Here is a 19,051-nt window from a genome sequence, read left to right on the forward strand (position 1 = left end):
TAAATATGTTACTAAACAATAATTTATTAAAAATGTAAAAACGCAGACAGTTTTCTGTGATGGGTAGGTTTAGGGGTAGGGGTAGTGTAGGGGGATAGAATATACAGTTTGTACAGTATAAAAACCATTACGCCTATAGAATGTCCTCACTTTGATAGCAAAACAAACCTGAGTGTGTGTGTGTGTGTGTGTGTGTGTGTGTGTGTTGGTGTCTCTCTCTGAACTGAGTTTGAAATGTGTCTTCGCTCTAACAAACTGTTAAAAACCCGATCAGACGGCATCGCTATGGCAACAAAGAGATTGCTGAACCCATACAATGAATAAACAACTCAAGCATTTCCATAGGAGCTCCATACATACACTTATACAGGGATAAAAGCACATGGGCTTAATGTTAAGACTCCACAATCTGGGGGGTGATGGGGGGCTGGATTATATTACTGTATCCCACACACAGACATATGCACATGCAAACGCAAACATACACTCATAGGACAAGCAGTGCAATGTGTATGAAAGCCTACAAAAAACAGCTAATAAACAAACTGACCAAAAACAGAACAATGTAAACAAGGACAATAAGTCTCTATATGCACAAGCAAATGCACATGTGTCCACATACAGACAGAAACTAAACCACAACAGAAAAAAAAAAAATAATAATAATAAATAAAAATAAACTGTAGCTCAAATGAAACAGTTGTACATGAACTGAACTGAGACTGAAGAAATGAAGAGTGAAGAATGACACACTGAAATTTACAAGGGACCTAAAATCCATACACATCTGTTATTGTTCTTCAGTTGCAATATAGAAATAAATATCTGGCTTATGCACTTGAACCATACAGTCTTCAGTAACCACATCTGGGAAATTCTAGGGGGAAAAAATGAATACAATACAATACAATACAATACAATACAACAGAAACAACAAAAGAACAGAAGAAAAAAACAGTAAAAATTGATTAAGAAATTAAAACAAAAACAAAAGAATTGAATAAGAACAGAGTACACAACAGAAAAAAATAAGACTAAAATCAAATAGAAGAAAAAAAAAAAAAACTTTAAATTAATATATTTATATAACATAATAGAACATAGTGTTGTCACGGTACCAAAATTCCAGTAGTCGGTACGAATGCCATTAAAATTTTACGGTTCTTGGTACCAATTTCGGTACCACAGGAAAATCTGTTGGAACTATTTTACTATTTTATTTAACTAGCTAGCCTATTTTAAAAACATATTAAATATGATGGTAATCATACATATAAATATTTGGAGCGTGTGTGTGTATATATATACCTCAATGAAATAAATTATGAAATATAAAAAAAATAAATAAACAAATGCTCAAACGTCCATTTTGTAATAGACGTGCGCTTATTTTAGCTATTCCGTCATGAAATGACACACCACAGCCTGTAAAACTATGAAATAAATATCAGTAAATAATGGTAACCTAAATAATAAGTTAAATATTATTTTAAAAAAAACATTCTTTTTTTTATTTTATGAGTCCTATAATAGGCCTAAAAGCGAACGAAAGGAAGAAACGTTTATTATCCCCTGAGCGAGTGAAGATTTGGGAAAATAAACAAACATTCCACATTCAATGGAATAACTATTGGAATATTGTTAAATTCTCTGATAATCAGGTGACCAGATCGCGATTCTTAAAACAGAATACAAACCCGACAAAGCTTAAATTTATGGACTCACATACTCTCATTCGGCATGAACCAAAATGTTTCCATGGCTACGATGTCACATTTAATTGCTAACCTATTATTTCTTCATAAACAAAGCTTTGTGCTTCACTCGTGTCATATTCACGTAAATACTGCCACAGTCCTATCAGTGGGTACCGAATATACCCGGATACTTGGTACTTCCGGTACTACAGAAACGCTGGTATCGTCACATTTTCAAAATTTCAGTACCGACACTTTGGACAACACTAAGAGAACGTATAATAGAATTAACAATGGCATCTTATGTAATATGTAGGAATTAAAATAAAATATCAACAGAATATAATAAATAAAAGCAAAGAAAAAGAATAGAATAAAATCTATTAAAAATGAAACAAAAAAAATAATACACAAAACAATAAAATAGAACAGATCAACAAACAAAACAATAAAAAAAGAATACAAAAAAAAAACTCTTGAAAAACATATTTCTCTACATTTGTACTGCAGTGTACTACTGTGCAAACAATCAGAACTGGAACAGATTAAACAAAGGAACAGAACAGAAAGAAAAACAAACTAGAAACAGAAAAGCTCTGTCGTGGTCTTGTGTTTGTACAGAATTATCAGATCCACCGGTAAAGGGTCTTCATATGAAATCAAGCAAGTCTCACCTGTGATCTTGGCGGCCTTCTCCTCCTGGTTCACTCGGTTCTCCTCATCTTCCTCATTCTCTTCCTCAAAATCATCCAGATTGCCGATATCAGCCTGCTTCATGCTCATCAGACTGGCCAGACTCTGCATATCTTCATCACTACACACAGAAAGTAAAAGAGACAAAAGCACAACATAAATCTAATGAAATTATCAAAAATGAGACACTTCACACTGTACTCATTAGGACTGTTCATCAACAGGGTGAATCTGAGGACTTGAATCTGAGGACTTGAATCTGAGGACAGAATCTGAGGACTTGTTTTGCATTTATTTTGGCGCAAAATGAATCTGAAACGGATTTAACTACAGTTAAATTAAGAACAGATTAAGTATTGTTCTTTTTTTTTTTTTTTTTTGATAACACCTCCAGACTTGGATAAAACACTGAAAACTGTTAGTAAAAAGTGAATATGGCCTTCCATTCACTGTGCTTTTGTGTAAAAAACATTTTGTTACACTGAAGGAGATGGATGGAAGGAGAGAAGAAAGCCAGGTTGACATAGAGAGAGCGAGAGATGATTGTGTAAAGGGAATGCCCTTCATGGTCCTGCTCATAAGAGGCAGTGCAACACGGACATGCATTCCAGCCAGGGCATTCACAAGCACGGCGAGATAACGCTCCAGGATTAACTCCCTCTCTCCCTTCCAATGTCCCCGTTTTCTCGTTCTCTCTGTCTGTCTCACATTTCTTTATGAATGCGGTCCAGTCTTTCTCTGGCAGGCATGGAGCTTATTTGAACTTATGTAATGGGGTTTATTTGTGTGCTGTTGACATGATTCCCATGGGTTAAGAACGGTTACACTTCCGCCACCTAACCTCTGTCACACACACGCCACAAAAGCCACACACATATCTCATACACTCATACAATCTTCTTGCCTCCTTTATTTAGAGGCAGGCAGAGATCAGAAGCAAAAAAGAGGAAAGCATGGATATTGCGAGTGAAGGAAAGATATTTACACTCTCAAGGCCAGTGGCTGGAAATATTCCATCTGACTTCTGTTTGTTGTGACACGCATGTCAAAGAGCAAAAGCTCACATCTGAGGCGAAGTTCTCCAAAAGGATTTGATTTCTTATCTTCTGAAATTTTCTTAGCAACAGTACCCAGGATACAAAATTTGTAAATGATTAGATATAGAAATAATTTAAAAATGAATTCTAAGTAATATAAATTTGATTGCCACAAGTATTTCTTAACAACTATGAATTGTATTTTAAACAAACTAATAGAAAATCACTCAAAGTGTCAATCGCAGAATCATTTTATGTGACCTGTGCTGGCAAAATGAGCCACAAAATTATTTAAAAAATTGGCTATTTTCGCAATCTCTATTAAAAAAAACCTTCAAATTGTTGTATGATTTGTTGGAATCAACCATACCTTTAAATCCCTGTTAATAACACATTATTTGGCACACACCTTGTCAAAACCAAGTATCTATAGGAAAATATTATATTATATTATATTATATATATATATATATATATATATATATATATATATATATATATATTTATTCAACTTTTTTTTTTCTCAATATTTTACTTCAATATTTTGAAGTACTAATTCTGTTTATATGTGTATATCGGGATCACGCGCTTCGGATCTGTCAGTCAGCGCGAGTGAGTAAGATCGATTTGTTTACATCAGCATGAGTTTGAAAATCACATTTTATTGGTTCAGACTCATTCCATCAAAAATTCGCTATGAATATTCGCAAAGTTGGAATGCTGCACTTTAAAACAATACAAAACTAGGACACGAGTGGTAAAGCGAGCAGAGAAAAGTGGCATTTTTCATGGACAAAAGAAAGATACTCTTCTCAGAAGACATTCAAAGGAAGATACTTTTAGATGTTTAATTGCTATTTGAAGCATCTGGATCGCTAGATGAAGGCTTAATGGAGTCATTTTTGTGAAAACCTCAAATTCGACCAAAATTGACATTTTTGAATTGTTTTGGCTGTAGTTCGTAATTAGCCCGTGGTGCGCATTCCGACTCATTTTGCCAGCATGAGTTACATATAGCCTAGACTGCAGTCAAGTAATTAAAAAAAAATTGTGTACAATAATAACTCTTTCCCCACAAGTGTTTTTTTTTTTGCCATCAAATATATGGAGCAGATTGCTTCCATCAATCCCCAAAGCTTGCACAGTCCTATACCTCTTCCTGGGTCGACATTTCATTCAGTAATGTAAGGCAGTTTTGATTTATATGCTGTTTAATGTATCATGATTGCATTATTTTACATGTGCATAAGCAATGCTTTTATAGCTTGTTTCTGCTTCTTCTTCACCTGTGTTTTGATCTGGAGATTCTACGTGCTTTCAAAAGATGTGTAATATTGCCTCCTACCATATAACGATGAAAACATGGATTGCTGGAAAATTCTGTCAATGGCAGGAAGAGAGTTAAAAGGCTAATTAACCCAAAAATGAAAATTCTGTCATTAATTACTCACCCTCGTGTCGTTCCACATCCGTAAGACCTTCGTTCATCTTCAGAACACAAAGATATTTTTAATGAAATCTGAGAGTTTTCTGTCCCTCCATAGAGATCCAATGCAACTACCACTTTCAAAGTCCAGAAGGATAGGAAAGACATAATTAAAGTACTCCATGTGACACCAGTGGTTTAACCTCCGTTTTATGAAGCAACACAAGTGCTTTGTTTGCTCAAAGAAACAATTTACCACTTAATTTACAAATGAGTATTATCCAAAGCATCTTCACGCAATGTTAGCTCTTGCATGAACACAAAATGTATGTGTCGTGATGCTCTTGTGAACACGCGTTGCCATTCAATATTTTCGTAAATAAAGTGGTAAATTAATTTTCCACTTTAGCTCGCATCGCTTCATAAAATTGAGGTTAAACCAGTCACATGGAGTACTTTAATGATGTCTTTCCTACCTTTCTGGACCTTAAAAGTGGTAGTTTAGTTGGATCTCTCTATGGAGTTACAGAAAGCTCTCAGATTTAATTAAAAATATCTTAATTTGTGTTCTGAAGATGAACGAAGTTCTTATTAAATGACAGAATTTTCATTTTTCTGTGAACTAACCCTTTAAAATGCACAATAATAATGAAATATTTCACAATAATGAAATATTTCAAAACTTTGCAGGCAAAAAATGGCTCACTGTCTGTTGTCAATATGTAGCAATATATGAAGCACAGCTTACACAGAAGTCACTTTTAAACCAAGAAGCTTTCTGTTGGTCAATGTGGTTAATCCACTGCGAAATCTGCATTAGCAAATTGTCTGCCCTCAGGTGAAATTCCTGATCGTGTGTATTTCTATTAAAATTTGCTGAACAATGGTAAATGTGACTGCACCTTTAGTCCATCAAATGCACACTTTCTGTATTCAGACATATAACTCATTTGACATATTGCTCTTTGCATACTAACTAGCATACCAAATTTTGTGAACTAAACTACTCAGTTCATATTAGGGGTGCAACGGTTCAGATTACTCACGGTTTGGTTTGTATCATGGTTTTAGGCTCATGGTTTCGGTACGGTTCGGTATGTGCTGTGTTCAGGTAAAAAATTACTATTGTCAAATAAAAATAAAGAAAATATGAACAAATAATCAAACAGCACAAATAAATACAGTAAAGCAAAGATACAAATAAATAAAGCTTTAGGGTTTTTCATGTATCTAGTTTTCAGGTACAGAAATTGAATAAAGTACCTAATAAAATGTAAAACAACATTGCATGTAATCTTCACTGTATAAATTAAGTAAAGATCAATCATTATTAATTATTAAGTTACTATTCAGTCATGAGCAATGAATGATTTCCTTGTCTTTTGTTGTTTGATTAACATTAAAAACACATTTAGACAGCAGGAATGCAAAGGCTGCTGTCACATTAAGACATAATACACGGATCAGTACACTAATACTGAACACATGCGTTCTTTCTCGAGTGTATAAGTTCACTTAAGACATAACCGACTATGCTTGCTAGGATACTCGCCAAGACGGGCATGTTGACATAATTTTGAGTGAATTTGTCCGTTCAAGCACAAGACTTGAAAGAGACCTCAATATTTGCACGCTGTACACGCGCTTCCGCGTGTGCGCTTCGGATGAGTGCATAATTCTTCTCACAGCGTGCGCATAAGTTCTCTTTCACGCCTTGCACTCGAATGTTTAAATTGGCAAGGCTTAAATTTGTTTAAACGCAGATAGCAACGTGTTCAGGTCTCACCTGTGCTCACGCGCTATCAACTCCTGGGTGATGACGGCGAAATGACTGGTCATATAGAGCATACGGCACTCGCGTTGAACAAAGTTTAGGGGAAGCCAGAATGCGTATCCATCAACAGAAACATACATTAGCCTAACTCTGTCTGTCTGTTTTACTTATTTTCTACAAACCATATTATAGATGCGTATGCGTCATCAGATATGAGATGAACCGCGGTGCAAGTGCGTGCCGAACCGAGTGTGCAGAACGGTACAGTTCGTTTTTTTACCGATAACCGTTTCACCCCTAGTTCATATGGATTAGTTTTCCAATCTCTTTATGAACTTTCTGAAGCGTCAAAGTGGTACTTACAAAGGCAGTCAATGGAAGAAAATCTGACAGCATTCTGTCATCAAAAAGATCTTCGTTTGTCTTCCAAAGATGAATGAAAGTCTTACGGGTTTGGAACGACACTGAGGGAGAGTGATTAATGACAGAATTTTCATTTTAGGGTGAACTAACCCTTTAAAGAACATGATTTCCTTTTTTTGCTTTGAAATCTTGGTGAATTATTTCACATGTTTGTCGAGTTTTAAACTTCTGGCCTTTAATGCCTCTCAGTCCCACCCTGGCCAGAACATTCCCGAGAGCAAGAGAGAGAACAACCTCACAGGGGTGCATATAAAGACAGGTTGAAATCATAGAGGGAAAGAGAGAGAGGAAGGGCTGGAGAGGGGGATGAGAGGGGGAGAGATCCAAGAAAAGGAACGTTGGGAATGTGAGGTATTGTCACTTCCTATGTCACTGAGGCAAAAGGAAAAGTCAGAATCATAGACAGTGAAGAGAAAAGGAATGAGAGTGTAATTTGAAGTGGCAGCATTCCTTCAGGGAGTTTTGGAGGTGTGGGTGGTGTAGTGAGCTGCTCTTACGTGGCTTTGCCCTCTCGCAGGAAGATGCAGGACAGAGAGAACTGCAGCGTTGCTGAAACCACTTTCTTGGACAGCGGCTTGAATTTGAGCTTGACGTCTGTCTGTGTGGGCATGGCACTGGCATACTGCTTCATGTTAATGCAGCTGGTGGCCAGCGCTTTCCGACGACCCGACGGAGACTCCTAAAACAACACGCAAAAAAGAGAGAATGTAAGTTCAAATGCTGTAAATAAAAAATTAAACTTGCATAATTTAATTGCTACCAATACTACGTTGAAAAAAAAACTGAAACAATATGATTGACTGACAATGACATCCATATAATAGCAGCCATATAATAACATCCATAAATTTCAAATGCCATGGAATGCAGATAAAATAGCCCTATGATGCTTTACAAATAGAAAAAATAAACAATCAAAAAGAATGAATGAAAGTTGCTAATCTTCACATTAATGGGTAAAATCATCGCCTGTTTTAACACGTACAAAGCCCACACACAAACACAAACACACCTAAAGAGGGGAAACCAGCACTCCTGGAACATGCGCATACAAGTTTATGCAGACCGTCTCAATGAAGTATGAACTAAACAGAATGCTAAAGATTCCAGCAAACAGAATGACACAGAATTCTCAACACTGAGATAAAGTTTCATTTTGCAGCCATTTACAGGCATATGTCAAACTTAAAACGATTTTTCGCACCAAGAAAAGGTCATATCAGAACTAAAAGGCATTCATTTGCCTAAATAATTTAAATAACCAAACTAAGTATTAGTTCATCACCTCTGACACCAGTAGAGTGAACTGGCCCTGTCATGATGGTCAATGGCGCCCCCTGTAGGTCAGAGGGTGGGGATATTCTAAGGAGACTAGAAAGGAAACTCGAAATGGCTTTGATTCTGCTCTCTTATTTGTTTGCTTTATTTTTTGCCTTGTATGATTAATGAAGTCTGGTAAACATCAATTCTGATATCTCAGGTCACAGTTTCAGATCGTGTTTTAAAAAATAATGAGGAGAAGAAAAGGGTTCAACACCAGCCATGTGCCAAAATGACTTCAGGGCGACAACATCTAATAAAAATAGAATAAAACAAAACACTAGCCCACCTGCACACTTTCCATTTGCCAGATAGGCCGGAAACACAGTTGGAGACGTTCCCTGACCTGCCTCTTCTTATTAAACAAAGCCACAAAAAAATATATCTTCACATTTAGTCTTTGCTCTCAGGGTATTTTCACAGCTTCCTGACTAAGTATCAGCAATTTGCTCCTGGATGAAAGTATCACTCTCAATCCGTGAAACATGTTTCAACACCAACACAGGCCATAGTTTATGGCTAAGCAATAGAAAAATATTGTTGATATTTAATATCCATCTAAACTGATATATATTTTCTCTAATATGGCTTTCTTTTCTTTCTTTTTTTTTTAAATCAGAGGAAGATTTTAACCAAACAACATTAATTATTCATTTGAATTTAATTAGTTTATATAATTATAATAATAATCATCATATATAAATATTTTTAATACATCATTTTAATTTTAATTTTTTAAAGTTAATATATATATATATATATATATATATATATATATATATATATATATATATATATATATTTGTTTTTTTTTTTTGTTTTTTTTAATGTATACAGTGTGCTCTTTCACAAACATATTTGAGTGACAATGCAAACTAATTGAATCAGAGTCATGAACTGGTTACTAAATCAATTCGCCTTTCTTATCTGTCTCTATTTCTTTCTCTCTGTCTCACTTCTGTTTTAGGCCCTCTGCAAGTTTCCTCTCTTGCTTTAAACCATTATTTGGCCCTCTGTTCAGCAAGTATTTTTCCTTTTCAGCTTTCTCCATGGGTGAGATCCATATACTGTAGGCCTATTTTTCAGTCTTTTATGCTCTCTTCACTTTTATCTCATCAGGCCTGTTGCGCAGAGTAATCCAAAACAAAATGAGCAGAGAGAGAAATGAAGGCCCTGTGTATAACACACTCACGGCAGGCCTTTTAAATAGCCTGACTGAGTGCATATGTGGAGCGACTACGTATAGATCTCCAGATAGAAATCTCACTCGCAGGCGCATGTGCGCTTGTTTGCATGTATCAGTGGTCCCGTAGGTAAAGAGGAGCCCTTATCAGAGCAGAGACGCAGAGAGCTGAAGAGTGACTATTTTCGTCTCAGATATGCCTCGATACAGCTCCACACACACACATAAAAATCAGTTGACTCACAAGGGCAGCACACACTAACCCTTTTTCCTTCTTCCAGTTTGCTGAAGGTGATTAATCTGACCGAATGACGCCATCGGAGGTGCCGAAGAAGAACACCCCACGTTCCGGCGGCTGAAACACAGACAGAGACGTAAAGCGCTCGAGCGCTGACCCGATCAAAACAACAGTGCCGCCTGCCAATCTCGCACCCAGACAAATTACCCACAATCCCCCACTCCAGCTGGGACGGGAGATGGTCCTCTGTGACTCCTTCAGTAAATGAAAACGATAAAAGGGAGAAAAAAAACCTGCGTCTAAGATTCAAAACCGCTCGCCGACGAAGCCACTTGACATTTGTGTTGACATTTGAGCCCCTGTTGAATCGGTCGGAAATACAGCATGTCATCCCTGAAGAATCCAGCTCTCCAAAGCGTGTCTTATCGCTGAGATTATGCACTGGCATTATACCGAGCTAATAGTGCATGTAGGTCCTTTATGAATGAATTTCAAAATGCATCAAACACTTAAGAAGGATTTAGTCCTTCCCCGAAAAAATACTTAAGAATATGCAAATACGCGGGGAAGAATTAGGTTTAACAGATTTGACGAGCGCAAACAATGAGAGTGTTCTTTTCCCTGGCTGCCGGTGTCAATCAGAACCCCAGATTACCGTCCAGGGTTATGACAATGTGTAAAATGAAAAGAGACAATAAGACACTTTTAATTTATCACAGGGATATGACTATCAATACGCAGCTATTGTACCCACAAAATTGCTAAATACCTGGCGGAGAGGGGAGATGAAGGTGCCAGGGTGTCTGACTGCTGCCCCCTGCTGATCTCTTAAGGGCATATCATCCTTCATTAACTCACACAAACACACACATAGACACACTCTTCTACTCAGAGTCAAACAGAGGGTGCAAAAAAAAAAAAAAAAAAAAAAAAATCAAAATATTGAGGAAAATCGCCTTTAAAGTTGTCCAAATGAAGTCCTTAGTAATGCATATCCACTCACAAAAAATAATTTTTTGATATATTTACGGTAGGAAATGTACAAAATATCTTCATGGAACATGATCTTTACTTAATATCCTAATGATTTTTGGCATAAAAGAAAAATCAATAATTTTGACCCATATAATGTATTGTTGGCTATTGCTACAAATATACCTGTGAGACTTATGACTGGTTTTATGGTCCAGGGTCACATATTATAAAATGTTAAAATATGTAAATTTTAGCCAATTTGTGTAAAGTTTTGTTTATATCCTGCATAATATCTTCTAACCACTGACACTATTCGATCCCAAAACAGAGACGTTCTTACCAAAGTGTCAGAAAGTGTAGTGCTGATTACATTAATAACTTTGTGCTGGTTATATTAATAGGAAGTTAAAGAAAATATACAAACAGACTGTTTTCAGTTAACTGAAATAAAACTGAAATAAAATAAAATATAAATATATTAGACAAAATTTAAACTTAAAAATTAGAAATGTTGCCTTGGCAGCTATATATAATATATATATATATATATATATATATATATATGGCAAAATAGCAAGCCTAGAGCAATTATAAACAGCAACAGCATGCAATGGTTTACAACAATGGAAATGTTATTTTGTTACCAGGATTATTTTAAGATTTTTTGCCCAGAAATGTGCCCAACTACAGTTGACATGTTTGACGTTTTGTGAAAACACAATGCCAATAACTGTAAAACAAGATATTCTGCAGTAATAAGCAATCAGAAACATTACTCTGGATGACGTCCATGGTGCTGTGACATGTTTGGGTTGTCCACAGGCTTTGGATGTATCATGGACATGTTTGCCTTTGACCTGTGCTTAAATGTTTGTTTTGTTAACACAACGATAATCCAACGCCATATGGATGGCAGACATGATACTTCAATTGCTGAAAATATTATTCAGTATTTCCCATCTACGTGTGTGTGTTTCTGTTAGAGGAGAACACCACCAGACCCCTGCAGGCTATCACACCTAAAGTGAACCTCAAACTTCCTTTGACTGACATTTCCAGGAAGCGTGAGGAAGAAAGGGGTGCGACCGGGAGCTTCATCCACTTTAGGGTGTGTATGTGTGTGGTGTGTTTAGGCGGGTGGCAGTCCCAGCTGTCCCAGTATTGATCCACAGCTGGTGCCAGTATGGGGGGTGGGGGTCAGGGCTGTGGGGTTTCCTTTCCAACACACACACAATATACTTAAGTAGAGGAAGAGAGAGTGATGCAAGGTAAAAAAAAAAAAAAAAAAATTGGACAATTCTTTCTGATTCCGATTCAATTAATGATTATATTAGTACTTTGACTTTTTGACTGATTCATTCTAAAGAACTGGCTCATTGAACCGGTTCTTGGCTCTCAACCCGAGATGATCCCAGAGGGGATCAGAAATGTAGCTCAGAAATGTAGCTCTATAAAAGAAATGTAGCTCTATAAAAACAGAAGTATCAACATTGAGGGTGTTTGTCAAAGAAATGGGCCACAATAGGCTTTTCCGTCAATAAGTGCCAGTTGCGTGTTTCTGCATGAATGCAGAGCTGAATCTAAATATATAAAAGAACAGACAAAGAGCGAAAAAGAGAGAGAGGATGGATGACACATTTTCAGTTGGCATCACCCAGGGCCTATTTCTGTCTGTCATCACTCATCTGTTGTGATTCAAATGTGATTTCCCCAAACTGTCATTGAGTGGCGCTCACACACACACACAGATTAGGGGTAGTGTCATTATTTGTGGGAATTGTGCTATTGAGGGTAGGGCCGGTGGCTGGGGGATTGCCATTGTTCCAGCTGAACATAAAAGACGAGCAAAGCCAACAGACCAAGACTTATGGAAATCAAAAATAATACCAGCCACCAAAATAATAAAAGAGCCCAAAACAATAACAGCCTATTATAAAAGAGAGGAAGAGAAGATGCCAGCTTAATACCTTCAGAGAGAGACAGAGAGAGAGAGAGAGAAATGACAAAAAGCTGTGTTCAAATACTGGAGATGTTGTTTCTGCAGCGTACCCACGCTGGGACACTGCCTGGTGCCTATGAACACACAAAACAATAACAATAGACAACAGAAAATAAATCTCTCTCCACAACCCACCAAACCCCGTGACCTACAGTCTCTTTCAGGCTCTCTGTTGAAGGACAAGCATCCGCTGCCAAAATGACTCTTAACACAGACATCACATACACCAGGCCTGTGAAAGATCAATAAAATCATCTTTAAGGGTAAGTTTAACCAAAAATGAAATTTCTGTCATTAAGTACTCACCCTCATGTTGTTCCAAACCCGTAAGACCTTTGTTCATCTTCGGAACACAAATTAAGATATTTTTGATGAAATCCAAGAGGTTTTTTTTAATACCCCATAGAAAGCAACGTAATTACCATCATTTAAGGTCCAGAAAGGTAGTAAAGGCATCGTTAAAATAGACCATGTGACTACAGTGGTTCAACCTTAATGTTATTAAGCGACGAAAATCCTTTTAGTAGTGCAAAAACAAAACAAAAATAACTACTTTATTCAACTTTATTTCTTCTCTCCGATCATTCTCCTACATTTTTAACATTGAGCACTTCCAGGTTCTACATCAGACTATTCTAACGATGTCTTTACTACTTTTCTGGAACTTGAATGATGGTAATTACGTTGCTTTTTATGAGGGACACAAAAAAAAACCTCTCAAATTTCATCAAAAATATCTTAATGTGTGCTCCGAAGATGAAAGGGGGTCTTACGGATTTGGAACGACATGAGGGTGAGTAATTAATGACATAAGTTTCATTTTGGGGTGAACTAACCCTTTAAGAGTTTCAAAAAGAGTGTATGAAGTAAGCTGCCATTCACAAAAACATGTTAAACCAGCTCTCTCAAAAATTTCAGATGGTTGCGGGATTCAAGTTATTAAAAAAAAAGGTAACTTCACCTGCTTTATTACTTTATTTACAAAGTAAAAATAGAGCAAATTGAGTAAATAGGCAATTAAAATAAAGGAGAAGTAAAATAAAAAGGAATTAAAAATTAATAAAATAATAAAATAAAATGAACTAGGGCCACATTGTAGTGTCACATGGTGTGTACCAAAAACTAAAGATACTAATTTTCCCTCCACCTCCACTTCTGGCTCTATCCATTCCTCTTCCATCCTCTCAGTTATCAAATGTGGGCCAAAGAAAACACTGCTCCGTAAACCCCTCCAACACTGCAGCATTCCAGCACACGCACAATGTACCAGAAAGACAGGTAACAACACCCACCCACCAGAGAGACAGATTTATTGGATTAACACCCAACATCCCACATTTTAAAAGGTGCCAGCTCATCAGTTTCCACCTCAAATGACCACACACAGCTGTAATTATATCGACAGCACTAACCTAAATTAATGCTCAGCGGGTCCATCACAGCTATAAAGGACACAGTTATCAGTAATGGGTGGAAAAAATGCTGAGTGCATGTCATAATCAGCAATTCATGTGCAGAACTTGTAGGATTTAGTCCATAAACTAGCCACTGGCTAAAACTATTTTAGATCAGATAAGGCCAGATAGCCAACTGCCACAAAATTGACACAACAACACTAAAGTCAGTGACAGTTAAGTGTTACGGCGGGTTAACCGTGAGTTCGCTAGACTTATTAGATGCATCACTGTCAGGTTAAGAGATGGGCGTCTCATTGAATGGGAAATGAATGGGAATAATCACAATATGGCAGAGTGAATTGACTTGAAGGGATTTTTTCTTGTTCAACATACTATATTCAGAGGTCCTTAATGATCAGTCTGGGAGCACTCAAGGTCTGACGGCATCTCTAGATCAGAGGATGCTGTAAGAGCTTCTGTCATGCTGTCATAAAGCAGGTTCTATGGCAGTGCCGTCCCGCAGGCTTTGAGGGTTGTATCTGTGTTGGCTCTTGAGTTTTAAGCCGTTTAAGACTGACATAATAGGTTTAATCCAACACACGCAGTCTATGGTTTAAAAAGACTTTAAGCAACAGAAGATACTTTGCAGTGTCTTTACCTGTCTGAATCCAATTGTGCTCAAACAGACAGTTAATTAAACAGACATCACTACTGTTTAAAAGTTTGGGGTCAATGTCTCATGTGCTCACCAAAATTGCATTTATTTGATCAAAAATAGTGTAAAACAGTAATATTGTGAAATATTATTTCAGTAACTAAACAGTAACTGTTTTTATTATAATGTATTTTTAAATGTAATTTATTCCTGTGATGGCAAAGCTGAATTTTCAGCATCATTATTCCAGTCTTCAGTGTCACATGATCCTTCAGAAATCATGTAATATGCTGATTTGATGCTTAAACATTTATTATTATCAATGTTGAAAGCAGTTCTGTTGATTTTTAAAAAGTTTAAAAGAACAGCATTTAGGCTATATGAAATAGAAATCTTTTTAAAAACAATGTAAAAGTCTTTACATTTTACATTACATTTATGTTCAACCTAAATGTAAAAGTATTAACTTCTTTAAAAAAAAAAAAAAAAAATCTACCAAAACTTTTGAACAGTAGTGTATATATTACCATATAAACAAATCCTAAAATCAATATATAGACAAAAAGAGACGCTAATGAGACGCTTGCTCATATTTTAATTATTTTATGCTATTTCAGAATTTTATTTCAGCACATTACAAACATAAACACCCATAAACCCAAAGTATACTTCACTTTTTACACGTAAGCGAGGGTCAGCATACACGAATTTCGTCATCAGAAGAGTAAGCGCACCGCTGGATTTTTGTGACCGTGCGTAGTTTTGTACACGCAGGTCGCACATGCGTATTTAAATTTTTTGCAGTTTGTCCACAAGTTGGCAACCATGCCCTAGGGCTGTCGATTCACAAGGTAGTTGAAGAAAAACTACATAAACAGAACAGACCAAGGCCCTGTCCCAAATGGCACCCTAAACACTCACGGCCTTCCTACGAGTCCGCACTCCGTGACGTAACGTCGCTTTGACTGTCGGGAAGAAGTCTGTCACCAGTGCGGGCTCAGCAAAAGTGTGCATCGAGGGCGCATATCGGACGCAAAGGGGGCACTCACAAGCACCCTTCTGAAGCCTAAAATTGACAAATGGGACATCCTATGGTCTCGTGGACTTAACGGACACGCGCACGCGGCAGCCATTGTAAGTCCACAAGACCGAAAGTGCATAGAAGTGTGCCATTTGGGACGGGGCCCAAAACGCATGCAAGGCCTACATAGACGACAGATTGTCCGAAGAGTTTAGTACCCTCATTTGTATGAAAGCATGAAAGAATACAAAGATGTTTACATGGGTTGTAACTCGTAGCGAGAGAATGCTCAAAACTGCGCATGCGTCGAACGCTTGTGTATGCGTACAAGTCAAATGAAGTATACTTTCCAAGGCTGTGCGTTCGATTGTGCGCATACACTAGCATACACTTAAAAAAAAAAAAAACGTATAGTGAATTGACCTGAAGGGTATACCCAGGACTATATTCAGGTTCTCTCTCCTTCTGTTTTTCTTTTACTAACCCTGTTTTTCCATTTTTCAGATATCCATTCAAGCTACTGAATGAGTGCTGTACATTTGTATTTCCTGTAAGTGCTTCTGAAGGCGAATGATGGTGAACGATTGTTCCACAGCTCTAATTCGCTTTATCATGCTTGTCATCCGTTTTTTCAAAACTAGCAAAGCAAAACAAAACAAAAACAGACAGATGAAGTAATGCTAGCTAAAGACACCAAAAAAAACAGAGGGATTAAGAACTATGTGTGTGTTGTGTGTGTGCACCTCATCAACGGCAAAATGCTTTAAATCAAACTCTTTTCAACTGCATCAACCAAACATTTAAGAGCTAGGAGTCAAACGCAGATGTTCAAAACACTCCAGTGCTTTACCCCTACAGGAGCAGATTATATTTGAGAACATATAGATGTTTCTAAGAGAAAGAGATTTAGACCACCTTAATATCAAGTGTTTGCGGTGTTCTGATCACTGAATCTAATAATAATTACAATAATAATTAAATAATTTCACTGATATCTGACTATAACTATACAGGTAATATGTAAAGTTGGTGATGATATCTGTAAGTGCGATCAAAGACAGCAATCTGGAGGAAGAGAGAGAGGGAACACCTGGGTCAAGCTTGTGGATAAATATTTGGCTTTGAGGAATATTTTTCAGAGCCACAAAGATCTGTCTTCATCAGCAGGCACCATCTTAAGAAGAAACAGAAAATAAATACGGCATAGATGCGGGGAAAGAGATAGAGAGGGAGGGACAGGCACAAAATGGAGAGAGATAAAAAGAAATGCGAAGGCAGGCAGGTGAGGAAGGATGGACAACAGTCTTAAAAAAGAAAGAAAAACAGCGGACAAAAAAGAATGAAGGACCAGTGACACATAAAAAGACAAACATTACATAAGTGTGTGTGTGCTCTTCTGAAGTTACAGCTCTAAGCCCAAATAATAACAAAGCAGTACAGAAACGCAGCAGACAACACACATACACAGAGTCCTGAGAGTCTGTGTGCAGCAGTGTGACCTCAGAACTGAGAAACAGATTAACACACACGTGTGCATGTTTATTCCTGCTTCCATCTCACAGTAGAGGGGGAAAACAAAGAGTGTTTCTGTTTTGGATATCTTTGCTTGTGTACGTGTGTGAGGTGGGCTTAAAGTCGACTGTGACCTTGCCTTACATCTGATCTCCAACCCTGTTAAGAATCTTGTTAATCTGTCTGTCTAATACACAGACTCCAAACTGAACTTTCACACCTCCCGACAGCAAGTCAATTTAAAACATTTACCAGTCATACATATTTTTACTGGTCATAAAACTGTATTGCGTTTTTTTTTTTAATTTTTTTTTTTTTACCTTGCATATTAAAGGGTTAGTTCACCCAAAAATGAAAATAATGTCATTTATTACTCACCCTCATGTCGTTCCACACCCGTAAGACCTTCATTCATCTTCGGAACACAAATTAAGATATTTTTGATTAAATCTGATGGCTCAGTGAGGCCTGCATTCTCACCAATGACATTTCCTCTCTCAAGATCCATAAAGGTACTAAAAACATATTTAAAACAGTTCATGCGAGTTCAGTAGTTCTACCCTAATATTATAAAGCAACGAGAATATTTTTGTGCGCCAAAAAAACTAAATGACTTTTCAACAATATAGTGATGGGCCGATTTCAAAACACTGCTTCGGAGCTTTACGAATCAAATCAGTGACTCAGAGCGCCAAAGTCACGTGATTTCAGCAGTTTAGCCGTTTGATAGGAGATCCGAGTCACTGATTCGATTCGTAAAGCTCCAAAGCAGTGTTTTGAAATCGGCCCATCACTATATTGTTGAAAAGTCGTTATTTTAGCGCACAAAAAGTATTCTCGGCGCTTTATAATATTAAGATAGAACTACTGAACTCGCATGAACTGTTTTAAGTATGTTTTTAGTACCTTTATGATCTTGAGAGAGGAAATGTCATTGCTTTGAATGCAGGCCACACTGAGCCATCAGATTTAATCAAAAATCTTAATTTGTGTTACGAAGATGAATGAAGGCCTTACGAGTGTAGAACGACATGAGGGTGAGTAATTAATGACATTATTTTCATTTTTGGGTGAACTAACCCTTTAATAGCAAACAATATGTCACTTGCAGTATCATATACACAATCATTCAAAAGTTTGGAGTACTACTTTTATTCAGCAAGGACAGATTAAATTGATCAACAGTGACATTAAAGATGTTACAAAAGATTTCTATTTCAAACAAATGCTTTTCATTTAAATTTTGTTCAAAGAATCCAGAAAAAAAAAAAAGTTTCACAAAAATATTAAACAGCACAAGCAGAAAATGTTTCTTTACCAACACAAATCAGCATTAGACTGATTTCTGAAGGATCATGTGACACTGAAGACTGGAGTAATGGATGCTTGCCATCACAGAAATAAATTACATTTTAAAATATATTAAAATAGAAAACAATTTTTTTTTATTGTAATAATAATAATAATAATAATAATAACAACAATTCACAATATTGCCGTTTTACTGTGTTTTTGATTAAATAAATGCAGCTTGGTGAGAAGAGACTTCTTTCAAAAACATTCAATCTTAACGACTCCAAACATTTGAAAATATAACCTGCCCACTAAAACTTTCAGAGCGCTTTAAGAGTGTTACACACACATACACACACAGTAATCTGTATACATACACACACATACCATGAAACGGTAGATCAATAT

The 19,051-nt window shown here is 36.7% G+C and overlaps 1 protein-coding gene across 7 annotated transcripts in view; it reads right to left on the minus strand.

Annotated features, from left to right (window-relative positions):
• The window catches only part of ehbp1 (EH domain binding protein 1), a 150,212-nt gene that overhangs the window by 97,271 nt on the left and 33,890 nt on the right, over window positions 1-19,051 (minus strand). For all 7 annotated transcript variants that reach the window (XM_051867816.1, XM_051867818.1, XM_051867822.1 and 4 more), the window contains 2 exons: window positions 7,548-7,729; window positions 2,372-2,511 (listed from right to left, as the gene is read on the minus strand). In XM_051867816.1, coding sequence (XP_051723776.1) covers window positions 2,372-2,511; window positions 7,548-7,729 — 322 coding nt within the window. The remainder of the gene's footprint in view (window positions 1-2,371; window positions 2,512-7,547; window positions 7,730-19,051) is intronic.

This window comes from Ctenopharyngodon idella, chromosome 17 (genome assembly GCF_019924925.1).
Source record: "Ctenopharyngodon idella isolate HZGC_01 chromosome 17, HZGC01, whole genome shotgun sequence".
Taxonomy (NCBI): Eukaryota; Metazoa; Chordata; class Actinopteri; order Cypriniformes; family Xenocyprididae; genus Ctenopharyngodon; species Ctenopharyngodon idella.